At 42.3% G+C, this 25,476-nt stretch overlaps 1 protein-coding gene across 1 annotated transcript in view; it reads right to left on the bottom strand.

Annotated features, from left to right (window-relative positions):
- Positions 1-4,109: 4,109 nt before the first annotated feature.
- The window catches only part of MSR1 (macrophage scavenger receptor 1), a 29,848-nt gene continuing 8,481 nt past the window's right edge, over positions 4,110-25,476 (bottom strand). The window contains exons 6-10 of the mRNA XM_069976550.1: positions 24,329-24,409; positions 16,654-16,716; positions 6,812-6,922; positions 5,481-5,663; positions 4,110-4,358 (exon numbers count right to left, since the gene is read on the bottom strand). Of these exons, the coding sequence (XP_069832651.1) occupies positions 4,228-4,358; positions 5,481-5,663; positions 6,812-6,922; positions 16,654-16,716; positions 24,329-24,409 (569 nt within the window). The 3' untranslated portion in view covers positions 4,110-4,227. The remainder of the gene's footprint in view (positions 4,359-5,480; positions 5,664-6,811; positions 6,923-16,653; positions 16,717-24,328; positions 24,410-25,476) is intronic.

Genomic DNA, 25,476 nt, shown 5'->3' on the forward strand with positions numbered 1-25,476 from the left:
CTATGACCACTCAACATTGTGCATTAAAGTGCCTTCTGTTTGTGAACGTTGTGCATATTTACTTGGTTGAATAAGGGGTTAAAGAAGTATTACAGAATTTTTATTCCTTAACTTTGCGCTGATCTGCACTTCTTTATGTCTATGTCACACAAAGACCTTCCCACTCAGCCTTTGAGTTATGACTCCGCTCTGACTGATTAACTGATACACTGTAATGATCTATCTGTCTTGTGTTTTATAGGCTGCCAGTTCACACTCTGGGGGACAAGTTATCATGTTACCCTGGCCTCATGGCCAGGTACTTCCTGGAGCCAGTTGAGTATTTATGTGAGTGGGTGAGTAGGATGTTATTGCACCACTTTCAGAGAGTGGAAGGTTATAAACCTTATGGCAGAACAGGCAAATTGTGCAGCTGGCGATGGCATGAAGTGAGTTCTGGAATGGAGTAAGATTAGTGGTGTTGGAGAATCAGCTAAGAAAGTGCTGAACACGTGGGTCAACTTGAAGGCTAATGAGCCTGTAGTAGGAAGCGAAAGCCAACTATATATTGTGAGTGCCAAAGAGAGGTTGAGAGGTACCAGACGACAATCCAAACTGCAAAGAGTCTGCAGCATACTGTTTCACAAAGCTGAGGAGGCAAGAAGTACAACAAGTCTATTGAACAACAGACAAAATAAAAGTGTGAACAAATGGAATATGTCGGTGGACAATGACATATATTTTATTTTATATAACGGTGCCGCTTTTATATTTTAACTTGTTATTTATTGGATCTCACACATAAAATGACATATTACTGTATGTTCCCTGCAGATTACTCTTCAGCTTTGCTGTATAGACTATGACAATAGGCAGAGTCCTCTCAACACAAAATGAGACTGTAATGCAACTACTATTGGATCCATTACAGTCTTGTTGCGTGTTGGTATCCATGAAGACCTGATTTTCTGGATGAGCAGAGGAACTTGCCAGCAGCCTCCTGTCATGACAGGTACACTAATACATTCGACACGTTGTACTCTGACAAACTTTATTGCACAGGTGTCAAACTCAGGTCCTCCAGCTGTTGCAAAACTACAATTCCCATCACGCCTGGACAGTCAACGCTAAAGCTTTGGCTGTCCAGGCGTGATGGGAAGTGTAGTTTTGCAACAGCTGGAGGGCCTGAGTTTGATAGCCCTGCTTATTGTAAGATGTCAGTATTAATACATTTGCCCCAGAGTTTCTACTCTACAGTTATACATTTGATTTACGATACTACAGCTGAATTTATGATACATTTTCCTGTAAGAAAATGTCACAGATTTACATGTAGTCCCATGATATCACTATGAGTGGTGCTGGCTACATCTGTTTATTTACTTCAGTGTGACTTAGCGTTATTTGAGGTGCGCTCTATCATCAATCACCATGTGGTGCCAGCTGAGAATTACCCACTGACAGCAATGTCAGCTGCTAATTGTCCATCCAGCTCCACGTTCCATGCAGTGCTCCTGAAATCACATTAGCTGCTGCCTTACATACTTCACCTACAGCTTTGTTAACTTCTTAAATCACAAGGAAATATATATTTTAAAAATCTTTGTACAATAACAAAACCTAAAAAATCTATTGTCTTTCTCATGTGTTAAGTGATTAAATTCTTGAGCACAGTCTTTTCAAGGACTTATTGCATCGCCTGCTGTGCCGGCTTGCACATGTGAGGTAACAAGTTTTGCCAAATCACTGCTTTCAAATTATTCTGCTCTAAACTAACCGCTGTGTTTTGTAATCCTAGGTAACTTTAAAAAGCATTTTGCTTTACTAATGATTTTAAATAGCCTAATGATTTCAAATTGCTATTAAACTATTAGTCCAGGACTCTCTCTAAATAATTGGAAATTACAATAAATTGCTGAAGCTTGAATAAATAAAATCCTCGTCTCACGCTGCTGCTGAAGTTTTTTTTTTTTGTCTTTAGTTAAAAAGTCTAGGCAGAAGTATAAGACAAACAATAGGGAAGAGGTAGGAAGGGTTCATGTGAATTTTATTTTTAAGTTTATCATTTTAATCTCCTAATGTATTTGGTTTACAGCTCCATTTTTATCTGGAGCTCTTAATGCAACTGTATACATTTTCTACATTAACGTTGTGGGATAATAGAATGGACTGGAAGGTTATCTTTTTCAGACTTACAAACTATTTAATAATCAATGGTTTATCAATGGTTTCTGTACAGGTTTTGGTGTAAAATTGTCACACATTACTGAGCAGATCACTAATTTGCTAAAAAGAGACTTAACTGGAAATTGCAAAACTGCTTGAAATGAATTAGCTACTCATATGTTTATACTGTATATATAGAGAGGGCGAGGGGGAAGAAAGCTACAAGGAACTATCAGAGATTATAAAAAAAAGTTATAAAAAAAATATTGAAAAGGTTTACACTTTTGGGTGGCATTTTGGTGCAGGAGGTGCCTTTAAAGATTAATTTAACCTGCTGACAGACCCCTATTGTGAATGGAGTGCCAAGGAGGAAGGTATGTCTCTTACCTTCTTCGTCAGCACTGTTCCCATGCAGATAGCAGTGTAATTCTCAGTCCAGAGCACTATGGGGAGCACTGCCCAAGTGCTCCTAACAGTGCTCCGAACCAAGGATTACACAGCTAACTGCACAGGAATGGTGCCAAGAAGTAAGGTAAGGTAAGACATATACCTTCCTCCTCGGCACCCTCAGACTCCTCGAAGTCTGATTGTACATTTGTAATAATAGCAGCATGGGTGACCACCTAAGGTCCAAAGGGGAGAGTTATGAACATTGTTATTATAAATTACTGCTGTTGTGCTCAGTATGCTTAAAGGGTTGTCTGTGTAAAATGATAATTTATTGTGCTGCCGGGACTACAGGGACCATAACAAAAATGTATGCTTACCTATTCAACTCCCTCCGCCGCTATAGGTTCCCAGGCTTCCACTGTCCTCTTCATTCTGTAGACAGGAAATGATTGCTCAGCATAGACACCATATATCTCTAATCTGTCTATGCTGAGTGGTCACTTCCTTTCTGCTTGGCAACTTAGTGTAAGATTTGAAGAAGAAAACAGGGACAGACACCAGGTGACCTGGAAACCGTCAGCTGCGGTGGAGAGGGACTGATTAGTATACAACTCTGACATGTCCTCCGTAGCCCCAGCAGCATGATAAATTAACATACATCCAATAAAAAAAAATCGCAACACTCACCACTTTAAAGTGCAGAATAAGGTACTGTTTTTCCATTAACTGGCATCTGAGATATTGGTTACTATACATGGACTATGGAATAAACAGAACGTTATTCTGCACTTTGGAGGTTCACCACAAAAAACGCAGCTAGTTTCATGCGAGTTTGATGCAAGTTTTGTCAGAGAAATAAGCAGCGATACAGTACGTGTGAAGGCACCCTTAGGCTGGGTTCACACTACATATATTTCAGTCAGTATTGTGGTCCTCATATTGCAACCAAAATCAGGAGTGGATTGAATACACAGCAAGGATCTGTTCACACAATGTTGAAATTGAGTGGATGGCCGCCATATAACAGTAAATAACTGCCATTATTTCAATACAACAGCCGTTGTTTTAAAATAGCAGCAAATATTTGCCATTAAATGGCGGCCATCCACTCAATTTCAACATTGTGTGAACAGATCCTTTCTGTGTATTCAATCCACTCCTGATTTTGGTTGCAATATGAGGACCACAATACTGACTGAAATATACATAGTGTGAACCCAGCATAAAGTGGCAAGTGATGCAGTTTTCTTTATCATATGTATTTTGAAGTTATCTGTATTTTTCAGAGCTGAGCACACCACAAAAAAATCTCTACACCCCTGCATACAGTATGAACACTTTCATAGGCCAGTGAGAAGCGTTGTAGGAAAAATAATCAATTTACACCAGACAGCCCCTTTGCATCTCCCTTCTCTCAATCTGCATTCTACAGGTTTCATGTAGGATTAGAAGAGGTGGCTGCTACAGACGTAAACTTCAGGACTGCTGTAGTCCCAGCCCACTATACAGGAGAGGTATTTTTGTTAAAAAGAGCTATATAGAATTGGTGCATTACCAAACCCCTACTGTACATCTCATGGGTAAATTGATTTATTGGTTATTAAAACAGCATTAATAAATGTCTATGAACTTGTAATGTGGCGCTCTGAGCTAAGTTTTAGCTGCAAATTATATTTTGTAAGTAACTGTATATTATATGCATCGGACTCCAGCGTCTTCACGATGGCTGCAATTTGTTAATCCCCAGCCTTTGAATCTACAGTCTTTGATGGAGCTTTCAGTTCCCAGACATTCAACATCATCCATCCATATTGGTCCAGTTCCTGTATGCAAAATAATCATTTAGTTATTCAGTCAAGGAAAAGAAATGGGGCATTCCTATTAAAGTCATATCAAGTAAGAGCAAAGAAAAAAAAAAACATATTCTCGAGCAAAAGTGCATACAATAGAAGCAAACCCTGTGGCTGTTATCAGACCCTTCAAGAGGTTATCCAAGAGTAGAAAAAGCAAAGCTACTTTCTAGTATAAATGACACCACCACTGTCCCCAGGTTTTATGTAGTATTACAATTTTGCTCCTTTTACTTCAATAGAACTGAGCTACAAAATGACACCCAAACTAAGGACTGGAGAGATTATGTTACCAAATAAAAGTAGCCATATTGTCCTAAGCCCTTTCAAAGAAAGTAGTAACAAACCATCCTTAGTTAGACCCACAGCTTTTTTTTTACAGGGTAGCAAGAATCTGTGCATGGTTTTTCTCCACAGGAACTAAATTTCTAGCTACTGCAAGACCTCTTACCATATGTAGGGTCCATATTTATATTCTATAGTGGCCATTCCCTTTCTACGCATTTTCTATGCATTTCTTTACACAACATACATTTGTACTGCTTGTACTGCAATTTTTTTTTTACATATATTTTAAATAAGTTTTTATCATAAAATACTAAAATCAGAAATAATATTTCCCCCCTGTTGACCTGCAGGGGGAGCTAATATACTGTAGGAATCTGGTGAAGAGAAAGCAACCTGTAAGTTGACTGCTGCAAATTTGACCTTGCCTCTATGCCTGATGATGACCTTATTTCTCCCTCTTGTGACTTTGCGCAAAAAAGAAGGGGGAGTGAGTGGTGCCATAGTGTTGGTGTCTGCACAATAAGAAACTACAGCTGTTGCAGAATATAGGTATATTCACACACAGCTGTCCTGTTGTGGTTATTCAATGGTCATTTTGTAGGCGGAAAATCTAAAATATATTACAGTAGCAAAAACATTACATTTAAAAACCCACATTCTGCAATAAAATCTGAGACTTTATCTCTTGAAATTTGCAGAACTTTATGTAAGCAACAAATTGTGATAGAAACAGTGATAGAAGAAATGCATCATAGAAGCTGAAAATCATATTATCACAGTGAAAAACTATTGATATAAAATTGTTACCTGGACCAAATCTTCTATTATCATAGACGGCAAAAGCTCCTGCATATCCTAGCATCTTGCACACCACTTGACCATCTCTCGAATCCCATCGATCATCACACACGGTACCCCATTGTCCACGGTAAAAAACCTCAACTCTTCCTTCTTTTGGACTTGTCCCACCCACAAGGCGTACAACAGTATCTGTGCAACAGTTAATAAAAAAGAAGGTATATTAGATAGTAAATAGCAATATATGTACATTTCTGGTATATAAACATTATAAAAGTAATATTTTCTACTGACATTACTAGCCATTATTAGAATCCCCTTCTCCCACTTTTTGGAGCTGTCACTTTTTCTAAATTCTCTAAGTGAAAATTGAATATATATCACCAAGTTGTAGAGTTCTTAAAATTTGGAAGCTTTGTAAACAGTGTGCTATATTATCCCATTGAAGATCTGCACATTATGTCACCTTATGTGATAACAGTAAAAGTTTCCCATGTATAGGCTTAGTACGCTGGGTAGCCACGGATCACTCCTCTCCCTCTCCATTTGGTGATGTTTTTTGGATGGTTTTCATCTCTTCTTGTTTGACACTTATTATCGTTCATCATAATTTTTCTTCCTATCACCATTCATTTGACACGTACACAGCTACATACACTTATTTATATATATATATATATATATATATATATATATATACACATATATATATTTTTTTTTGTGTCCATCTTTTCTATTACTAGGTTGTATATGCATTGTGTTTGATCTATGAGAGTTAGTTGAGCTATATTATAGGACCGTGGTTTTACCCTGGGGGTTCCCTATATTGTGTGGGTCCCACCATGTGTGTTTTTTCCTTTGGGAATTTTAATTGTTTTTAATGTGTAGGGATGTTTTGTCCCTCTGCCCACCTTTGTGTCAGTACATGTTAATTTTCTATGTATTTCTAATAAATATTTTTGTATTATTTCTTTCTCTGGGGTGCTCCTTTATATCGCATACCCCTGTTTCTCTTTTGGTGTAAAGCAGGCCACACATGCGCCATTTCTCCCCACTACTCTAAGTTGGACTTAGGAAAACCTAAAAGTTAAAACACCTATCAGTGACAGCAGTTCTCTGCGTATTCCTGTCAGAAGGCCATGAAACATTTTATTGGTGTTTGCTTTAACCCAGCCTTTGTAATCAGGTTTTCACAACATGACAATTTGGGCTCTGTTCTAACTTATATGTCTATTGGGAAACTTTCATCATAAAGGTTTTATCCCATCTGTTATTGTAGAAATGGAAGCCATAATGTTGGTGTAAACATAGCTTAAAAATAGCATATAGAAAAGAAATACCTATTGTTTGAGTAGGGTTTCCAGGAGATGCTGCTTTTGTTGGGAATACTGTTTCTGCTGTTTCACCTTTTTCCCCCTTCTCACCATTTTCACCTTTAGGACCTTGAAGGCCTACAATAAAACAATGTTATACACAGAGAAAAGGACTAAATCTAATAGCAAAAATCTTTATTCATAAATCACAAAACTCATAATCAAAAACATTTAAAATTACATAACATGGTGTATTATGGCCTTCCAGTTAAACTGACATGGTGGGGTAAGTGTCATAGGCAACAGCAGAAAACTACACCAATAAATAATCAGTGCAGTACCAACACAAATCACTACAAGGGAGGTTTTAAGTCCAAGTCCAAGCTTCCCACAATGGGGAGTTTTCGCTCGACTATCTACCACCCAGAGAACCCTCTAACCCTGCAAGCCTGTAAACATATCACCACTCACCCATGTCAGCGTCTCCGTAACGTACGTTTCACACTTCCTCAGCTCAGCGCCGCCCACTATCCTCTACCTACTTGCCACAATCCGCCCTAAGATGGCGGCGAGCAACTTGGCGGCGGTCCCTGCACTGGCTAGGTGGAACACAAATACAAGACAGACAGACAAAACACAAAGAAGAATAGTACACAGTCCGGGTCACAACAATCAGGCAGCAAAAGTACAAAATCACAATCCTATAAACGTAGTCAAAGTCCAGGCAATATAGTCAAGGGCAGGCGGCAAGCAAAGGAGGTCAAGGAATAAGGCAAAGATCAGGGATAGCAAATACACAGAAGATACAAGCAGGCAGAGACTAAGTCAATAACCAGCAATAAGTGCACAGACTGAGGTTTGTTATATAGGAGGACAGGACTCTGGTCCAGAACGTAATTGGACCATCCCCCTGATCTCCAAGCACAGACAGCTGAGAACAAGACAGATCCACTGGCAGGATGACCTGTCAGTCACAGCAGAACCAGAACACAGATTAACCATGACATGGCCAGACAGAACTCAGCAGGTGAAGTCGGGTGTGTCTCCCAACACAGGTGAGCAATAAACCAGAGTTCACACACAGCAAAACAAAACACAGAAACAGGATACAAGAAAATCAGTGCCTTCTCGGCCGAACAGCACGAGCAGAGGGGAGCATAATGCTCCGCAGAGATACCATCCTGACACCAGTATTATCAAGGAAAGGCTACTTGAGGAGGATGAGGCAGCAGTTGATTGATTCAAGGCCAGTATTATCGAGGAAAGGCTACTTGAGGAGGAGGCAGCAGTTGATCAATTCAAGGCCAGTATTATGGAGGAGAGGCTACTTGAGGAGGAGGCAGCAGTTGAACGATTCCAGTCCAGTATTATTGAAGAGAGGCTACTTGAGGAGGAGGCAGCAGTTGATCGATTCCAGGCTAGTATTATCGAGGAGAGGCTACTTGAGGAGGAGGAGGCAGCAGTTGATCGATTCCAGGCCATTATTATTGAGGAGAGGCTACTTGAGTAGGAGGCAGCAGTTGATTGATTCCAGGCCAGTATAATTAAAAACAGTATTGAGGAGGATGAGGCAGCAGTTGATTGATTCAAGGCCAGTATTATCGAGGAGAGGCTACTTGAGGAGGAGGCAGCAGTTGATTGATTCAAGGCCAGTATTATCGAGGAAAGGCTACTTGAGGAGGAGACAGCAGTTGATCGATTCAAGGCCAGTATTCTCGAGGAGAGGCTAATTGAGGAGGAGGGGGCAGTTGATTGATTCAAGGCCACTATTATCGAGGAAAGGCTACTTGAGGAGGATGAGGCAGCAGTTGATTGATTCAAGGCCAGTAATATCGAGGAAAGGCTACTTGAGGAGGAGGCAGCAGTTGATCAATTCAAGGCCAGTATTATGGAGGAGAGGCTACTTGAGGAGGAGGCAGCAGTTGATTGATTCAAGGCCAGTATTATCGAGGAATGGCTAACTGAGGAGCAGGAGGCAGGAGTTGATTGATTCAATGTCAGTATTATTAAAAACAGACCAGTTGAGGAGCAGAAGAAGGCAGCAGTTGATGGCTCTCAGGCCAGTATTGTTAAAAACAGACAAGTTGAGATGGCAGCTTCCGCAGCTCTTGATTCCACCCAGTATGTTTCCAAATAGACAATTGACAGTGGGGGCACTAAAGCACCGTGGAGGTGACAGTGGCAAAAATGGGCCAACTTCCTGATGGTCTCCTGGGAGGATGTTGACCCAATGGGCAGTAACGTCATGTACTGGCCTTGCCCATAATTAGAGGACCAGACATCAGCACTCAGGTGCACTGTCTTGGACACCGAGAGTCCCAATGAGTCGCCAACCTTTCTCTTCACATAACTGTGCAGTGATGGGACAGCTTTGCTAGAGAAATAGTGGCGGCTGGGGACTCTCCATCTGGGGTGCGCACACGCCACAAAATCCCTAAAAGGCTGGGAGTCCACAAGATTAAATGGCAGGGACTGAAGCACCAGCAGCTTAACCAGGTGTCCGGTTAGTTTCTGTGCCATGGGATGGCTGCTGCAGTACACCTGACGTTTGGCCATGGACTCGCTCAGGGATTGCTGCCTCATTAGGGGTGTACATGGCAGTGAGACTGTGCTGCTGCTGGCAACTGAGGCTGACGAGCCCTGAGTTCCAGTGAGAGGATGCTGCATGATGGGATCTGCAGTGTATGGTGCATCCTGACAGGAGGTGGTATTTGGGTCATGGTTTTTCCAGGCCTGTTGGTGTTGCCTTTCCATGTGCTTCCTCATGGATGTTGTCCCAAGATTATCACCCCTGCCACGACTGACCCTCTCATTGCACAGCAGGCACAGAGCGATGTGCTTATCTGTCCCCAGGCGAAAGAACTGAGGTTTGTGGTTTGCTGCCAGCCACGGGGGGTCTTGCTGGTTGTTCACTGCCATTGCTGCCTGGGGGTACCCTCTCAGGACCAAGGCTTAAAGGTATTGATGAAGTCTGCCTGGTAGGTTGTCTACTACCCCTCCCTCTTGTGCTTTGCTTCCTTGCACCAGTGGGATGTTGCTGCTTCGGTATCACCTCACTTTCCTCCCCTGATGACGCCGAAGATAATTCTGCTTGAGGGCGCCACGTCCGATCAGCAACATCATTATCACCACCACTGCTACTTTCCTCCAGAGGCTGGGACAGGATCTCAGGTGTGGCACTGGATGACTGCTTACAGCCAACACCTCCTCTGCAGCCAACCGTCCCATGTAAGGGTGGTGTCGGATGATCCAGCCGACCTCGTTTGGGAGCTTTGGGCAGTGGAACTGGAGGATTGGGTAAGCCAATCTAGAACCGCTTGCTGTGTGGTTCTTACATGACCCGTGGGCGTCAGGGGTAGCTGTACCCTGCTGCCACGCCTGTTGCCCCGGCTGCCACCGGGCCTGGTGCTGCCACTCCTCCTACCCTCACCGCCTGCCGTTGCAGTCCTTGCCTGGGAAGTGCTGGAAGTAGGACGCTTGGACATAGTTGTTTGGTTGGTGTAAATTTTGAAAAAGAAATAATCTATTGGCCAAAAGGCACAAAGTTTCAGTGACTATTGCTTTGTGGGTTGGAGGCACCCAGCAAAGCACAAATGTACAGTTTATCATAAAAAAAAAATATTATTTTTTATTTTTTAACTTTTTTTTGTTGCGGGTGGCTAAAGGGGTTTGACGGCAACCAGCAGAGCACAAACGGACAGCTTTTGTGGGGCGCTGACTTAGCGTCACCTAGATCAGCTTATCACAAACAAACTTTTTTTATTCTTTTTGAAGTTTTTTTTTAACTTTTTTGGTTGCGGGCAGCTAGACGGGGTCTCTGCAGTCTAGACACACAATGAGAAAGAGCATGGACGCTCAGGCACTTCCTGTTCCTGGAGTGACGTCACACACCTCGATATTCACATAATAACAGGACAAAAGGGATTATAGGAGTAACAATTCCTTATATCTTCTTCCATTCTGTGAAAACAATACAGTTTTGCGACGCCGTTGCGATTTTAACAAACTTCGTAACGAACTTTTGGAAAGTTTGGTTCGGTACCGAACCGAACTTTTTGCAAAGTTCGTAACAAATCTGGTTCGTAACGGTTCGGTTCGCTCATCCCTAATTATGAGTTTTGTGATTTATGAAAAAAACAATGTTAACAGAATTAAAAGATTGCATTCAAAAACAAGTTTTCAATGTTGTACTTATGCATGTAACTTGGCCACATTGGGTAAACCCTAAATGAGTCTGTTGGGTAAAGAAAACATATGTGACATTTTAAGCATGTCTACTTTTACATTCAAATGGTCATTATCATTAAAAAAATATATAGCAAAAGTTTTGATCAGTCAAGGTCTGAGTGTTCAGTCCCAGACCTATCACCAGACAAAGCTATGAGAAGTGCAGCCTCAGAGCATTTTTCTCTTCTCTAAACTTCATGTAGCAGGCCAAATTAGCCCCTGTTAGGAACCGGACAGCAGGACAAGACAAACAGTGAGCCCTAAGCTCAGCCCCGCCCACTGTCCTCTACCTATTTGCCACAATCCGCCCTAAAATGGCGGCGAGCAACTGGGCGGCAGTCCCTGCGCTGGCTAGGTGGGACACAAGGACAAGACAGACAGACAAAACACAATAACGAATGGTCAACAGTCCGGGTCACAACAAACGGGCAGCAAAAGTACAAAATCACAATCCGAAGGCAAAGTCAATATACAGACAGTATGGTCAGGGGCAGGCAGCAAACAAGAATGGTCAGAAAGGCAAAGCAGGGTCAGAATCAACAGAGCAAGAATAGAAACACAGAACCAGGCAGAGACAAGCTCAATATCCGGCAATGAGAGCACAGACTGGGTTAGTTATATAGGAGGCCAGGATTCTGGTCCAGAATGTAATTGGACCATCCCCCTGATCTCCAAGCACAGACACCTGAGAACAAGACAGATCCACTGGCAGGATGACCTGTCAGTCACAGCAGAACCCAAACACAGATTAACCATGACATGGCCAGACAGAATTCAGCAGGTGAAGTCGGGTGTGTCTCCCAACAAAGGTGAGCATATAAACCAGTGTTCACACACTGCAAACAAAACACAGAAACAGGATACAAGAAAATCAGTGCCTTCTCGGCCGAACTGCACGAGCCGAGGGGCGCATAATGCTCTGCAGAGATACCATCCTGACAGTACCCCCCCTTTTACGAGGGGCCTCAGGACCCTCACAGGACTCAACTTCACTTAGAAGATTGCCATCTGACTCCCATTCATCAGAAGAAGAGTCCATGGCATGGAGAACAGGCTTACTGACAGGACGAGCAGAAGAACATAATAAATTGGCATCAGATACAGGCAAATCAGTTACAGTAGAACTAGCAATGTTTATTTCGCCGGAGGGTACCTGTGCGCCCAAGTGACCTTCCTGGGAGTCACCTGGACGCCGATGATCTGGGTGCAGGTTTTCTTGCCGCTTGGGACGCTTGTGGCAGAAACTGATAAAGTGGCTACTGTCACCACAGTAATAGCACAGACCGTTGTGTCTACGATGTTCTCGCCTGGTCCTGGCGTCCAATTGTCCCAGCTGCATGGGCTCGTCCTCATGTATATCAGGGATAACAACAGAGTGTTTGACAGAGCAGGGGACAGAGGTCTTAGAAGGGTCAGAGCCTACTTTCTCCCTATGTCTGTCACGGAGCCTACGGTCTATGCGAATAGCCAAATTCATGGCCTGCTTTAGGGTGGAAGGATCTGGGTGTCCTGTCCAGGCATCCTTAATGCCATCAGACAACCCCTGCTTAAATTTGCATCTAAGCGCAGGATCGTTCCATCCGGATGGAACGCACCACTGGCGGAACTCGGCACAATACTCCTCCACTGGTCGCTTGCCCTGTCTCAAAACTGTCAACTGCCTCTCAGCTGCTGCTGCCCTGTCAGGGTCATCATACAGTAATTCCAATGCGGAGAAAAACTGATCCACAGAAGACAATTCAGTGGCATCTGGAGGCAAAGAAAAAGGCCCACTCCTGCGGAGGTCCTTGTAAGAGTGACATAATAATGCCCACTCTCTGGCTCTCATCCCCAGAGGACCGGGGACAAAGTCTGAAAAACAACTTACATCCCTCTCTGAAGATCCGAAAGGCCCTTCTCTCGCCCTTGAACCTATCAGGAAGCTGCACTGGAGGTTCTGGGGGAACAGCAGCAGATAGCATGGCATTTTGGCCCAGGAAAGACTCTACCTGCTGCACCCGTTGCGTAAGGTCCAGAACAAGCTGGTTGAGACTTTGCATTTGCTCAACCAGAGCTTTCATGGGGTCCATAGCAAGGTGAGAGAGAGAAGAGAAAGAAAAAAAAAAAGTAAGGCCGGATATTCTGTTAGGAATCGGACAGCAGGACAAGACAAACAGTGAGCCCTAAGCTCAGCCCCGCCCACTGTCCTCTACCTATTTGCCACAATCCGCCCTAAAATGGCGGCGAGCAACTGGGCGGCAGTCCCTGCGTTGGCTAGGTGGGACACAAGGACAAGACAGACAGACAAAACACAATAACGAATGGTCAACAGTCCGGGTCACAACAAACGGGCAGCAAAAGTACAAAATCACAATCCAAAGACAAAGTCAATATACAGGCAGTATGGTCAGGGGCAGGCAGCAAACAAGAATGGTCAGAAAGGCAAAGCAGGGTCAGAATCAACAGAGCAAGAATAGAAACACAGAACCAGGCAGAGACAAGCTCAATATCCGGCAATGAGAGCACAGACTGGGTTAGTTATATAGGAGGCCAGGATTCTGGTCCAGAACGTAATTGGACCATCCCCCTGATCTCCAAGCACAGACACCTGAGAACAAGACAGATCCACTGGCAGGATGACCTGTCAGTCACAGCAGAACCCAAACACAGATTAACCATGACATGGCCAGGCAGAATTCAGCAGGTGAAGTCGGGTGTGTCTCCCAACAAAGGTGAGCATATAAACCAGTGTTCACACACTGCAAACAAAACACAGAAACAGGGATACAAGAAAATCAGTGCCTTCTCGGCCGAACAGCACGAGCCGAGGGGCGCATAATGCTCTGCAGAGATACCATCCTGACAGCCCCATCCCAAATTTAACCCAGGTATATTTTCCCCTAGAAATACACCAGGGGATTAACTGCCCTAGTCCAAACCATACCCCTGGGTATAAAACAGCCTAGGCCATACAATCTCTCTCCAGGCCATAATGTTATTACTTAACTGGTTTTCTCACCTCTGGCCCAGGCTACAGTATACCTCAGGAGATATAGTCTATATCCAGGGGTATAAAATAGCCTAGGCCAGACTACTGTATATCTCTCCACAATGTTATCACTTCACTAGTTTTCAATAACTAGCTTACATCAGTTAGCTTTCTCACTTAGCAGGCAAAGTTGACCCCCCCCCCCCCCCCAAATGGTGAAAATTAAAGTAATTCTTGTATATGAATCAATGCTACTGATTTCATAGGGGTATGATACCTGAGGGGCATGAACTGGCCTAGGTCAAAATATACCAAGGGTTTTATTTAGCCTAGGCCACTTTAACCCCAGGTATAGAGGGGACTGAGGTTATACTCTGGCCTGTTAAACTGGCTCTAAAGACAGTCAGAGAAAGCAAGTTTATAGAACCTTCTCAGTCCCATAGACAAAGAGCAGCACTCAGCCATGTGTTTCTCTCCCTCCTTTTTCTAGTAATTGTCAGGGTCTGAACACTTAGGGGGAAATTTATGTGGCGCAGCAGTCATTTTCTGGCCTAAAAGGCCCTCTTGCGAATAAGTTTATTTGCAAACGCTTGTTTTGGGCTCTCTCCACCGCTCTTGCCAGAGGGGAAAGAAGGGGATGGAATGGGGGTGCGGCAGCATGCAGAGGGGGCGCGGCCTGAAAACGAACCTGTTAACGAGCCTAAGCTTTATTAAGGGACACAAGCCTCTTTACAGTATATTGATATGCACCTGAGCAGGAGTAGATTTCTGATGTAAAGTACTGTAGGCTATTTCAGTGTACGTTAAAATAAATCCTAGGGGCTGTGGGAAGCCAAGGCACCTCCAGCTACGTTTTATTTTTACAAAACATCTGTCACCTTTGTACCCCAGAAAAAAACTGGCATACAAACTCTGGTTTAGTCAAAACAAGAGTGGAGCCAACACATAGGAAAGATTTGCAACTTTTTCTGTGTTTTGGACCCACTCCTGATATTAACTAAATGTAATTACCAAATACTGACCAAAGTACTATATGTCAACTGAGCCTCATATAGCATCTGGTAAAGCTTGCCTTTCTTACATACAAAACTTGCAACTTTTAAGGGTGCCTTCACATGTACCGTATCGCTGTGTATTAATCGCTGCGAGTTTCTTTTACATAAATCCACAGTAAGGGTCTGTTCACACATACAGACTCGCTGCGTATTTATCGCTGTGAGTTTCTCGCACATCAATCCACAGCGATACTGATTGCTATTAAGTCAATGTATGTGTATTCTCGCTGCGTGTTTGGTGCGATTTTTACATGCAAGTTTTGATTTTCACATGATTTTCACAGGCAAGTTCAACACCACAAAAAACGCAGCTACTTTCATGCGAGTTTGATGCAAGTTTTGTCAGAGAAATAAGCAGCGATACGGTACGTGTGAAGGCACCCTTAGGCTGGGTTCACACTGCGTATATTTCAGTCAGTATTGTGGTCCTAATATTGCAACCAAAACCAGGAGTGGATTGAAAACACAGAAAGGATCTGTTCACACAATGTTGAAATTGAGTGGATGGCCGCCATATAACAGTAAATAACTGCCATTATTTCAATATAATAGCCGTTGTTTTAAAATAACAGCAAATATTTGCCATTAAATGACCGCCATCCACTCAATTACAACATTGTGTTTACAGATCCTTTCTGTGTTTTTAATCCACTCCTGGTTTTGGTTGCAATATGAGGACCACAATACTGACTGAAATATACGTAGTGTGAACCCAGCCTCAGGTTGTATTACACAGCCCAATCACTGAGCTACTGAGCCTATTACATAGCTTGATAATCATGCAGCAAGGGCTGCATGAACATTGTTAGTGATGTCAGTGCAGCCCTTGCCTAGTGTAAAGTAATAAACTTTATACATACCTGTCCACAGGGTTCTTGCTTTTGCCTGCAGCTGCTGCTGGAACTTCTGAGCTGGTCTTTGAAGACATCACTGGCCGAGACAGGACAGTGCCATGACCAGTCCCTGGCGAAGTCATCTGTCCCTTTAGAGATCGGCTCTGAAGTTCCAGTATCGGCTGCGGGCAGAGGGCAGAAGCGAGAAGGACACCAGGGAGTGCGGAGAGATAACATTTTTTTTGTTTGCACAGTCATCAGCCGCCGGCCGCACACTGCTTTTACACTTAGCAATGTGTGTCCAGTGGGCAATGATTTATAGGCTGGAATAAACAAGAACGATCATCAATGATCATTTCATCAGCTGATCATTGTCTTTACTATACAGAGCGATAATCTGCTAAATTGCCTGATTTAGCAGATTATTGCTCAGTGTAATAGGGCCCCTTAAAATGCTAAATCACAAATCTCTAGCTTGATTCAAAAATCTCTGCTAAAAGTTATGTGGTCAAGATCCAAATCTCAAGTTGTCTCATTAAATGTTAAATATCTCATTTTGATCAAGGACAGCTGCATTTCCAATTACTAAAAGCAGCCACAATCCATAAAAAAGAGCAGCACCTATGAGGCACCACCATCCACAACACCTGGATCAGAATGGCGCTAGTTCAATTTCATACTGTTTTCCTAATCTTGTAAATTCATTAAAAAAAAAAAAAAGAAGTTGTGCAATTCTTTGTCACTGCTACAATTCTTCTATATATACCATAACTGTATCTTGCTCACCTGGTAATCCCTGTAATCCTGGTGATCCTTTCATCCCTTTCTCTCCTCTTAGACCAGGAGCTCCTGTAAACCATAAAGGCATAAATATATAAACTGTTGTTACATTCAGAGTTTATATTTACTTATATGTAATACACTGCAAACCTTTAGCTCTTTGTACTAGGGCACAGTCATATTATATGAAATACACTGCAAATCAAACCTTTAGCTCTCCATATAGTATAGGTACAGTATGTTTGCGTTTGTGATGAAAATTCTGTTGTTTTTAATTGCCTCATGAAGGCTAAAAGTCAGTAGACTGCAAAACAATTAAAGAATAGAATAGCATAGTAGAGTATGCTATTTCAACCAGTGGGAATACCTAAAAAAAAAGTAACCATTAACCATATACCATATTAGCCTACAGGTGACAGACACCATGTGTAGGCATCCATCACAGCTACTCATTAAACTAATAGGTTAGAAACTTTCATGATCTAATGCATCTGCTACGTGGATGCCATTATAGGCTATGGTCACAAATCCATGAAGGCCTCAATGTGGCTCTCACATGTTATGATGGCGTCCAAGAAAAACAAAACAAACAAGTAATATAAATCTGATATTAGGTTTGTAAATTATCTTAGGCATCCATTACAGCCTCTGTTAAATATGTATATCAAAGGAGAAAAAAATGTGATGTAAAAAGCAGAGATTAAAAAAAATATAATGCCACATTGTTATCCATTTGAAGGGAACCACTCAGGTCCCTTATGCCATATAATCCCACTCCAAAAACGTTTAGATGGTGATGACAGTGATAGGACACTGTGCCTGGCATTCTACTATGATGCAAAATTTCTAAATAATTATGTTAAGCAGGCATGGTGGCGGAGCTGTTGCGACATGTAGTCATGCTGCCTTTGCACTCTTTCCAGCCATTATTCCAGGCCTTATTGAGCGCTGGGCTTTGCATAAAGTTTCCAACACTCGGGGTGTTTAATCAAGCCTGGGAGGCTGAATGGAGAAGGGAGGCAATGTGACTATATGCTGTTGCAGCTTCACCCCTATTCCTACTTACCTGGCACCAGGAGCAGGGAGTTATGATCATTATTCTGAAAATGCCAAGACTGCAAGGGACAGAGTCTGTTCCCTTTAATGGATAGGTCACGAGACAATCAATGAAACAATCAATGGCTGATCATTGTCATTTACCTCTTCAGTGACAAGCCCCTCAGCCAATCACTGGCTGTGCTGTGCAGTCTCGCCCAATGATTCGCAGAGGGGCTTGTCACTGAAAAAAGATGGAGCCACATGCGTCAGCTGTAAGCAGACAACACAGGTAAAGGCTGCTGGACAACGGGGAAGAATAGGTAAGTATAATCTTTATTATTTGTGCAATAAAAAACAAGCGCTAACAATGTCCAGCTGCATTATAATCGAGCCACATATGGCCTTGGTAAGCGAGCGTCGATCTAGCAGATTGCTGCTCGCTTACAGAGAGTTGTCAGGCCATGATATGGCCTTAAAGGGGTTGTCCGGCGATAAAAAATTATTCACAGAATAACACACATTACAAAGTTATACAACTTTGTAATGTATGTTATGTCTGTGAATGGCCCCCTTCCCCATGTCCCACCATAATTTTTTATCGCCGGACAACCCCTTTAAGCATCTGTTTAGCATTTGCCATGGAAGCATTTCCTGGTTCATGCAGAGGGAGCTGATGCCAACATGATTGTCAGCATGCTACTCTATATCACACCGTGGAATCTCTAGGCTACTATATTAATTCACTGAGAGACACCCTGGCAAATGTCATACGTGGTACTGCATACAGTACACTTTTTTTTCACCTACATCCTCATCTGTTACCTAGTCTTCTAATTATACAAAACATACAATGGGGATTCCTTACTTGGTATAAAACAGGATTGCATGAAGGATGACCCCGATACTCAATAATTCTGCATGTAGCATGACATGTACCAAAATGGGACCCGTAAAATTCTATTGCCGTATTGTGTCATTGTCCAACTTGGAGGTTGCATAGCACAACAATATGTTTGTGTGAATGGGCTCAAAGAATGTGTAGGATTATTGCCTCCATAACAGGGACACATAGAGGCAGGAGTGCAAGCTGTCTTCTGTGTTTCATTTCTGTGTCTCAAATACTAAAGCGATTTAGTGTGACAAGCTGTCATTTTATTCCTTATGATTCATATGGCTCACCACACACCATCACTTAAACAATTTATAGTGTGTGAATAGAGGGTAAGCCTGTTGAGCGCTAATGTTATTTATCCAGCAAGAAAATATCATAATCCGGACCTGAGATGAGAATGATGGAATAGCCTGTGGCATGGAGACTCACTGGAGACAGAGATAAGTTCACTAAGTGTTTTTGCCAATATGAGGTGAAAATGTAATACTATCTCTTAGAAACACAATGAAATCCATGTTGAAGGCTGATAACATGACCTGCTCTGTGCTGGCTACTCTCGCTTCTTTCTACAGGCTGACATTTGTAAAATGTGGTGAAATGCACTTACTTTATGTGTAATGTAGATAGATACTGGTAACATTGCAGTTTCCTGTGTTGATGAATGTTCGCTTAATTGGATTGACTATTCAATTCTTTGCAAAATATACTGATCATGTAAAGCAGAGAATCTTGGTCATATGCCTCATATATAATTTAGCATACAAAAATGTTTCATACGTATAGCACATTCCGATATAGCGGTTTCCATATACATATAACAACATGCACACATTTGGCCACTAGTGGCCCCACAATTCTGCTGGTAATTTGTGTAGCCATTGGCCATTGCATGTGAGTGTGGCTTCTACTGCTTGTGACGACTGTAATGTTAGATTGCACCCTAATTCTTGCATATTTTTAGTGCTTTAAAGGAGACCTACCCAAGGCTAGTCATTGGTTAGGTAGTTTCCTGTATAGTACCTTCTTATGACATCAAAACATATGATGTAACAAACTTTGCCCAAATATTGCAATTATATCACTACCAGAAAATTGTCTACATAATGTTGTCCAGTCAATAAACTGGACAATGTTGCTGCATTATGTATAGATGCCTTAAAAGGATAAATACACAGTATGTATGGCTGGGGGTATAAAAAAAACGAACTGACACTCACCTACCAAATCCTGAAGCTGACCTCCCTGGCTCTATGGACACATCATTGAAACATAGAAGTTTGTCGGCAGAAAAAGACTACTGGGTCCATCTAGTCTGCCCTTTTAGTATTTCCATTCTTATTATCTTAGGGTAGATATATGTTTATCTCTTATTGTAGATTTACCAACCACATCTGCTGGAAGTTTGTTCCAAGTGTCTACTACTTTTTCATTTAAGTAAATTTTTCTCACATTGTTTCTGATCTTTCCCCAAATAACCTCAGATTTTGTCCTCTTGTTTTCAGTGTTTTTTCTTAAAACAATTTTCTCCTGAACCTTATTTAGTCCTTATTTTAGTCCTTTAACATGCCCTAGTAACCAATTAAATTCCACCTCTCTGTGAAGAATGGAAAGTGGAATCTGATTGGTTGCTAGGGGCAACTGAGCCAGTTTTACTTTACACCATGTTTGATAACTACACATCCCCCCCCCCCCCCCCCCCCCACACACACACACTCACACACACTCACTCACTCACAAACACTGTGTTTGATTCTCCACCATTCAGAAGTTGCTGAATCCATGTTTTTCTGGCAACTTTAGGGCAGGATCCATCTTCTGCCGCAGGGAATCAAACATCGACCGTTCAAGTTTGGACAACTTTGCCGAACCTTAACATTTTAACAGGTTCACTCAACACTAGCTGTAAACCCTAAAGTTGATGTGGAATGGATCCTAAAAGATGGGTGAGCAAGTACTAAACACATTAAAATGTAGACTTTGGGCTGGAAAATATAATTTATTGATTCCACACAAACCAAGTCCTGTTTTGGCTTTGCAGATGGAAAAATAGAACAATTGTTTTTAGAAGGCAAGTAAATGAAAAACAAAAACCCCAAACCAAAAATTGATACAGTCCTTAAAGAAGCAATCCTATTGGTCATTTTGTTTGTTTGTGTGTTTGTTTTTGGTGGGGGTAGGGTTGGAAGGTTGTTTGCATTTTGTATCCTCTATTCAGTTAGTCAAACAATGGATATAATTCAGCTTGTATTATGTCTGTTAGTCTCATGGTGACATGGTATCCTTAAAGGGAATCTGTAACTAGGTTAATACTGCCTTAAATGGGGGCAGCATAAACTAGTGACAGAAATACAGAAGAGAACAATGTATTACTTACATCCTTATGTTCAGCTGTTTTCCTGATATGCAGGAGAATGGGCTTTGTACCACACCACTCCCTCTGCTGACTGACAGTTGTCTGTCTATACACAATATATGTGCACAGTATAGACAACTACCAATCAGTGGCTGGTGGGCAGAGTGTGCTGTTGCTCATGGATATCCAGGACTACTGACCACAAGCATACAGTGGAAAGGAATAGTTATTTCTTGTTATTTAGAAAAAAAAGTCTCTGAATAAGCTGCACAGAACAGTGTAAGTAATACATCCTTCTGTCCCAGTTGTTCTGTATCCTTAGTCTATGCTATCCTTTTTCACCAGACTAAAATTTTTTTCTTTAGTATTTGTGTCTATTGCACTTATGTATATGTCCTTGATTTAGCTTTTTACTTCATTGATTGTTACTCCACATGCACTTTAATGGATGTATATTGTTAGCCTTGTACTTACTACTATGGGGCGAGGCTGCTACACCAGCATAGGGGTGCTATCCTGGGTTACACCATACCTGTTATTCCCAAGTGCTGGATTTTAAATGGCTTTAATTTTGGGACCTTCTGATAAAGTGTGTTTTCTTGTTCCTGATATAATAAAGTACTTTTATTCTAATGACAATTTGGTGTGCCATTTTGCCTATATAGCATATTTCTTCCTTCTCTTGTTATGTGCTGGCATTAAGCACCCATTTACTTTATTGATTGAAACTATCTAGGGTCGTGCATGTCATAAACGCTACTTTTGCATGTTAGTCATGGGTCATTTACAGCAGTGCTTCTCAAATGTTTTCTACTTGAGCCTCACACAGCAGAGCTAATTAATGCATGGGCCTCACCATCACGAACAAGTGAATATTGGGTCTGTGGTTAAAGTCAATGCAAAAATAAAAAATAATGCTCAGTCCACCCTTCATTTGGCTCCTAAACTCTGTATAACACCAAAATAAGTATAAAATGAGTCAATAATGTTCCTAAACCAGAGATTGTTGCAGCCAGGGACAGGACTGTGCAGCTTATAGTCTCTTTTGTGAATGCTGTCTCCCCAGCTGTGCCTTACCAGCAACTAGGGGGGCAACCCACAGTTTGGAAGCACTGTTTTACAGATTACAAATTATAGATTGTGTCATGTGGTATACTTTTTAACAAATTTTTGAAATATACTGTACATCTACAGCTCAGCACCCTGCCCCCATCCTCTACGCCTATGCATACTATTCACGCTGAGATTAAAATTACTTCTCACGTGTCAACATAAATGGGCCCTGTGATTGTCATAGAGGTTCATTCCTCTTTTCATATGCATTGTGACCAGTGGCATCGCTAGGCAGTTTTATCCGGGGCCCCAGCCACGGATAAAATGTCTGCTGCCCCAAATGTTTTGTGCCCCTGCATCTACTAAAGGCTGGCAATAAGTGAGTGCACTCACACTGACTCTGACTGTCCCTTGCAGTCAGAGTAAGTGTATGCTGGTTCAAGCTGTTGTCTGACTGGGCCTTGGTTGAGGCACTTACCCAGTCAGTCCCTGCTCCTGGAAAGGCCCACTTGCTGCCCGGGGTCAGGACATCCTGTCGCCGTAACTGTACGGCGTTATCACATGTCTTGGGGGAGGGGCCTCAGCTCTACAGGTGGCGCTGGTGGCTGATATGTATATGGCATATGCATGTACAGTATGTGTGCATATGATGTATGTATATGTGTATGCATGTACAGTATGTGTGTATATTATGTCTGTATGTGTGTGCATGTACAGTATGTGTGTAGGTGTGAGCCTCAGAGAAGAGCAGGAATCTGGACAGGTTATCACTAGAACTACAATCTCCATTATGTCCTACTGGCAGTTTATGATGGGAGTTGTAGTTTTGCAGTTAGTGTCTCTTTAGGTTGCAGCACTACAACCTCCATCATGTCCTACTGGCAGCTCATGATGGGAGTTGTAGTTTTGCAGTTTTCTGTCTCTCCAGGTTGTGGCACTACAACCTCATCATGTCCTGCTGGCCGTTTGTGATGGGAGTTGAAGTCCATTAATTGTAGGGGTAAGTGGTACAGAACATGAGGTGGAGGTAGTGACACCCTAGGGCGTCACCCTAAAGTAATTGAATATAACCTTTTTTTGTCCTCTGACTGCGCTCATTGGATGGGATGGGGGAGGGGCTAAGTGTGGGGCTTGCTATATTGACTGAATTGGAGACAAGAGCCTCCTACTAAACACCCGATGATCCCAGGTGCACTGATCTAATTGTTGTATTGTGGAAGGGACACATCAAGGGGCATTGTTACTATATAGGGGCATTATTACAATATGGGGGCACACCAGGAGAGATTATTACTATATGGAGGGCACAGCAGGAGAGATTATTACTATGTGAAGGGCACAGCAGGAGACATCATTACTATATTGAGGGCACAGCAGGAGACATTATTACTATATAGAGGGCACATCAGGAGACATTATTACTAAATAGAGGGCACATCAGGAGACATTATTACTGTATGGGGGCACAACAGGAGGCATTAATACTATATGTAGGCATAGCAGGAGGCATTAATACTATATGGGGCACATCAGGAGGCATTATTACTGTATGGGGGCACAGCAGGAGGCATTATTACTATATGGGGACACAGCAGGGGATGCTACATACAAGGGGCAACCCACATACCTACTCACTTTACTGCACATGACACCAAACAGTGGCATTGCTACTATATGGGATCCTATAGGAGGGGAAAGGGGAAGGAAGTTGAAGGAAAAGTGTGGAGCCTAAAATGTTTGCCCGGCAGGTTCTGAAGAGATTAATTGCAGCTGGAAGAAATCATCATGGTGGTCCAGGCCAGAGAGCGAGGAAAAGGGAAAAAGAACATCTTAGATCAAAGAAGACGTCACCTGTGAGTCACTGAATGACCTTTTTGCCGTTTGTAGACCGTTATCTGGTAGGAGTTCCCAGAGGTTGAAAAGATTGGGAAACACTGGCCAAGAGGATAGGAGCTAGGGCAGACCCCCAGAGGCTGTGTGTACAGGGAGGGCTGTGGAGGAGCTGCCTGGGCTACTCTTGCAGTGGTATGCACCACTGGGGTATACCACTACTAACAGTGACCCTGACAGGAGCCCAGGCTGGGTAGCTGCCTCTGTCTTCTTAGCCTCAGTTATCATGAGTAAGTGGCAATAGAGCTGGGCTAATAGAGCGGTCATTGGGCTTACTAGCTTCTGCACTGGGCTCCTTTGCTAACCACTTATGATGACACTCAGAGGGCCCATGCCCCAGATGTTTTAGCACCCTAGCAATTCCCCTGATTGTGACATTAATCTGGTTTTATTGTGGCTTTTTTTAATTCCATTCCATTTCTCAACTAAATAAAAAATAGTGCTTATTAATGTACCTGTTAAACCGGGTACTCCGGGCCTTCCAGGAAATCCTGGAATGCCCATGTCTCCTTTTTCTCCTTTTGAACCTGGAGGACCTATATTATAGAACACAGAAAATACAAGACAGTACATTGTGGAATATTATAAATGTCTGAATGACTTAGAGTTACATCATACTCTTAGCAAGATGAAATGTTTCATATAAAATCAATGCAGTACATTGTACAGGATAAAATTATATAAATAATAGGGAAATTTATCAAACCTGGTAAGGAGTTACAAAATGTTGCCAGGTCTTCTGCCAAGTGGATGGACAGGGAGCACGGCATGGCATGAGGTGCGCATGCTCTCCCCCTGCGCCTAATTTAATCAAATTTGTGCCTGCAAGCAGATATATATTGTAGTGTACCCTGCTGTGTCTGCGTGCACCTCTCAATAAATCTGGTGTCATTGAGAGGGTCGAAACTATAGTTAGGAGCAGTATACAGATAATCTGTTCTTGATAAATTCCTCTCAGAGTTGTTTAGGATTGAAAATTTAATGTCTAGAGGGGAATCATGTTCCAGTGGTATGTGGTTAATACTGCACTTTTTGGTTATGTTCACACAACGTCAAAAATAGAGAAACGGTGGCCGATTGTAAAATTTTAAATAACGTCCGTTATTGCCGTGATTTAACTGACTGCAATGGCAATGCATTGAAGTCAATGGAAAGAAGGGCATCCAATGCACACAATATATTGAATAACTGATGTTTTTGCTGCGGACGTCAAAATAATGAACATGATCGTTATTTTCGGACGTCTTTTGCAAACAGCAGACGTTTTTCATTAGTTGTTCACACACAGTTTTTCTTTTGTCACCGTTCTCTCTGAGTTTTGACTGTTAAATTTAATGGACTTTTCAATTAAGCCACAGCTAAAGGCCAATTAGTAACCCAAACTAGAATAATGTACAAACAGCCGTCATTGCACTAAGGGAAGGCCAGACAGCTAAATGACGTCCATTATTTTAGACTCAAAATGACGGACGTCATTTTAAACGGAGCATAGAAAACGTTGTGTGAACATAGCCTGATGAAGAAATGAGAAGCTAGTCCTACAAACTAACCTAGAATCAATACCTGGAAAAATGTAAAGTTTTTATTTCTGCAATAGCTTCTA

This window comes from Dendropsophus ebraccatus, chromosome 7 (assembly GCF_027789765.1).
Source record: "Dendropsophus ebraccatus isolate aDenEbr1 chromosome 7, aDenEbr1.pat, whole genome shotgun sequence".
Lineage (NCBI taxonomy): Eukaryota > Metazoa > Chordata > Amphibia > Anura > Hylidae > Dendropsophus > Dendropsophus ebraccatus.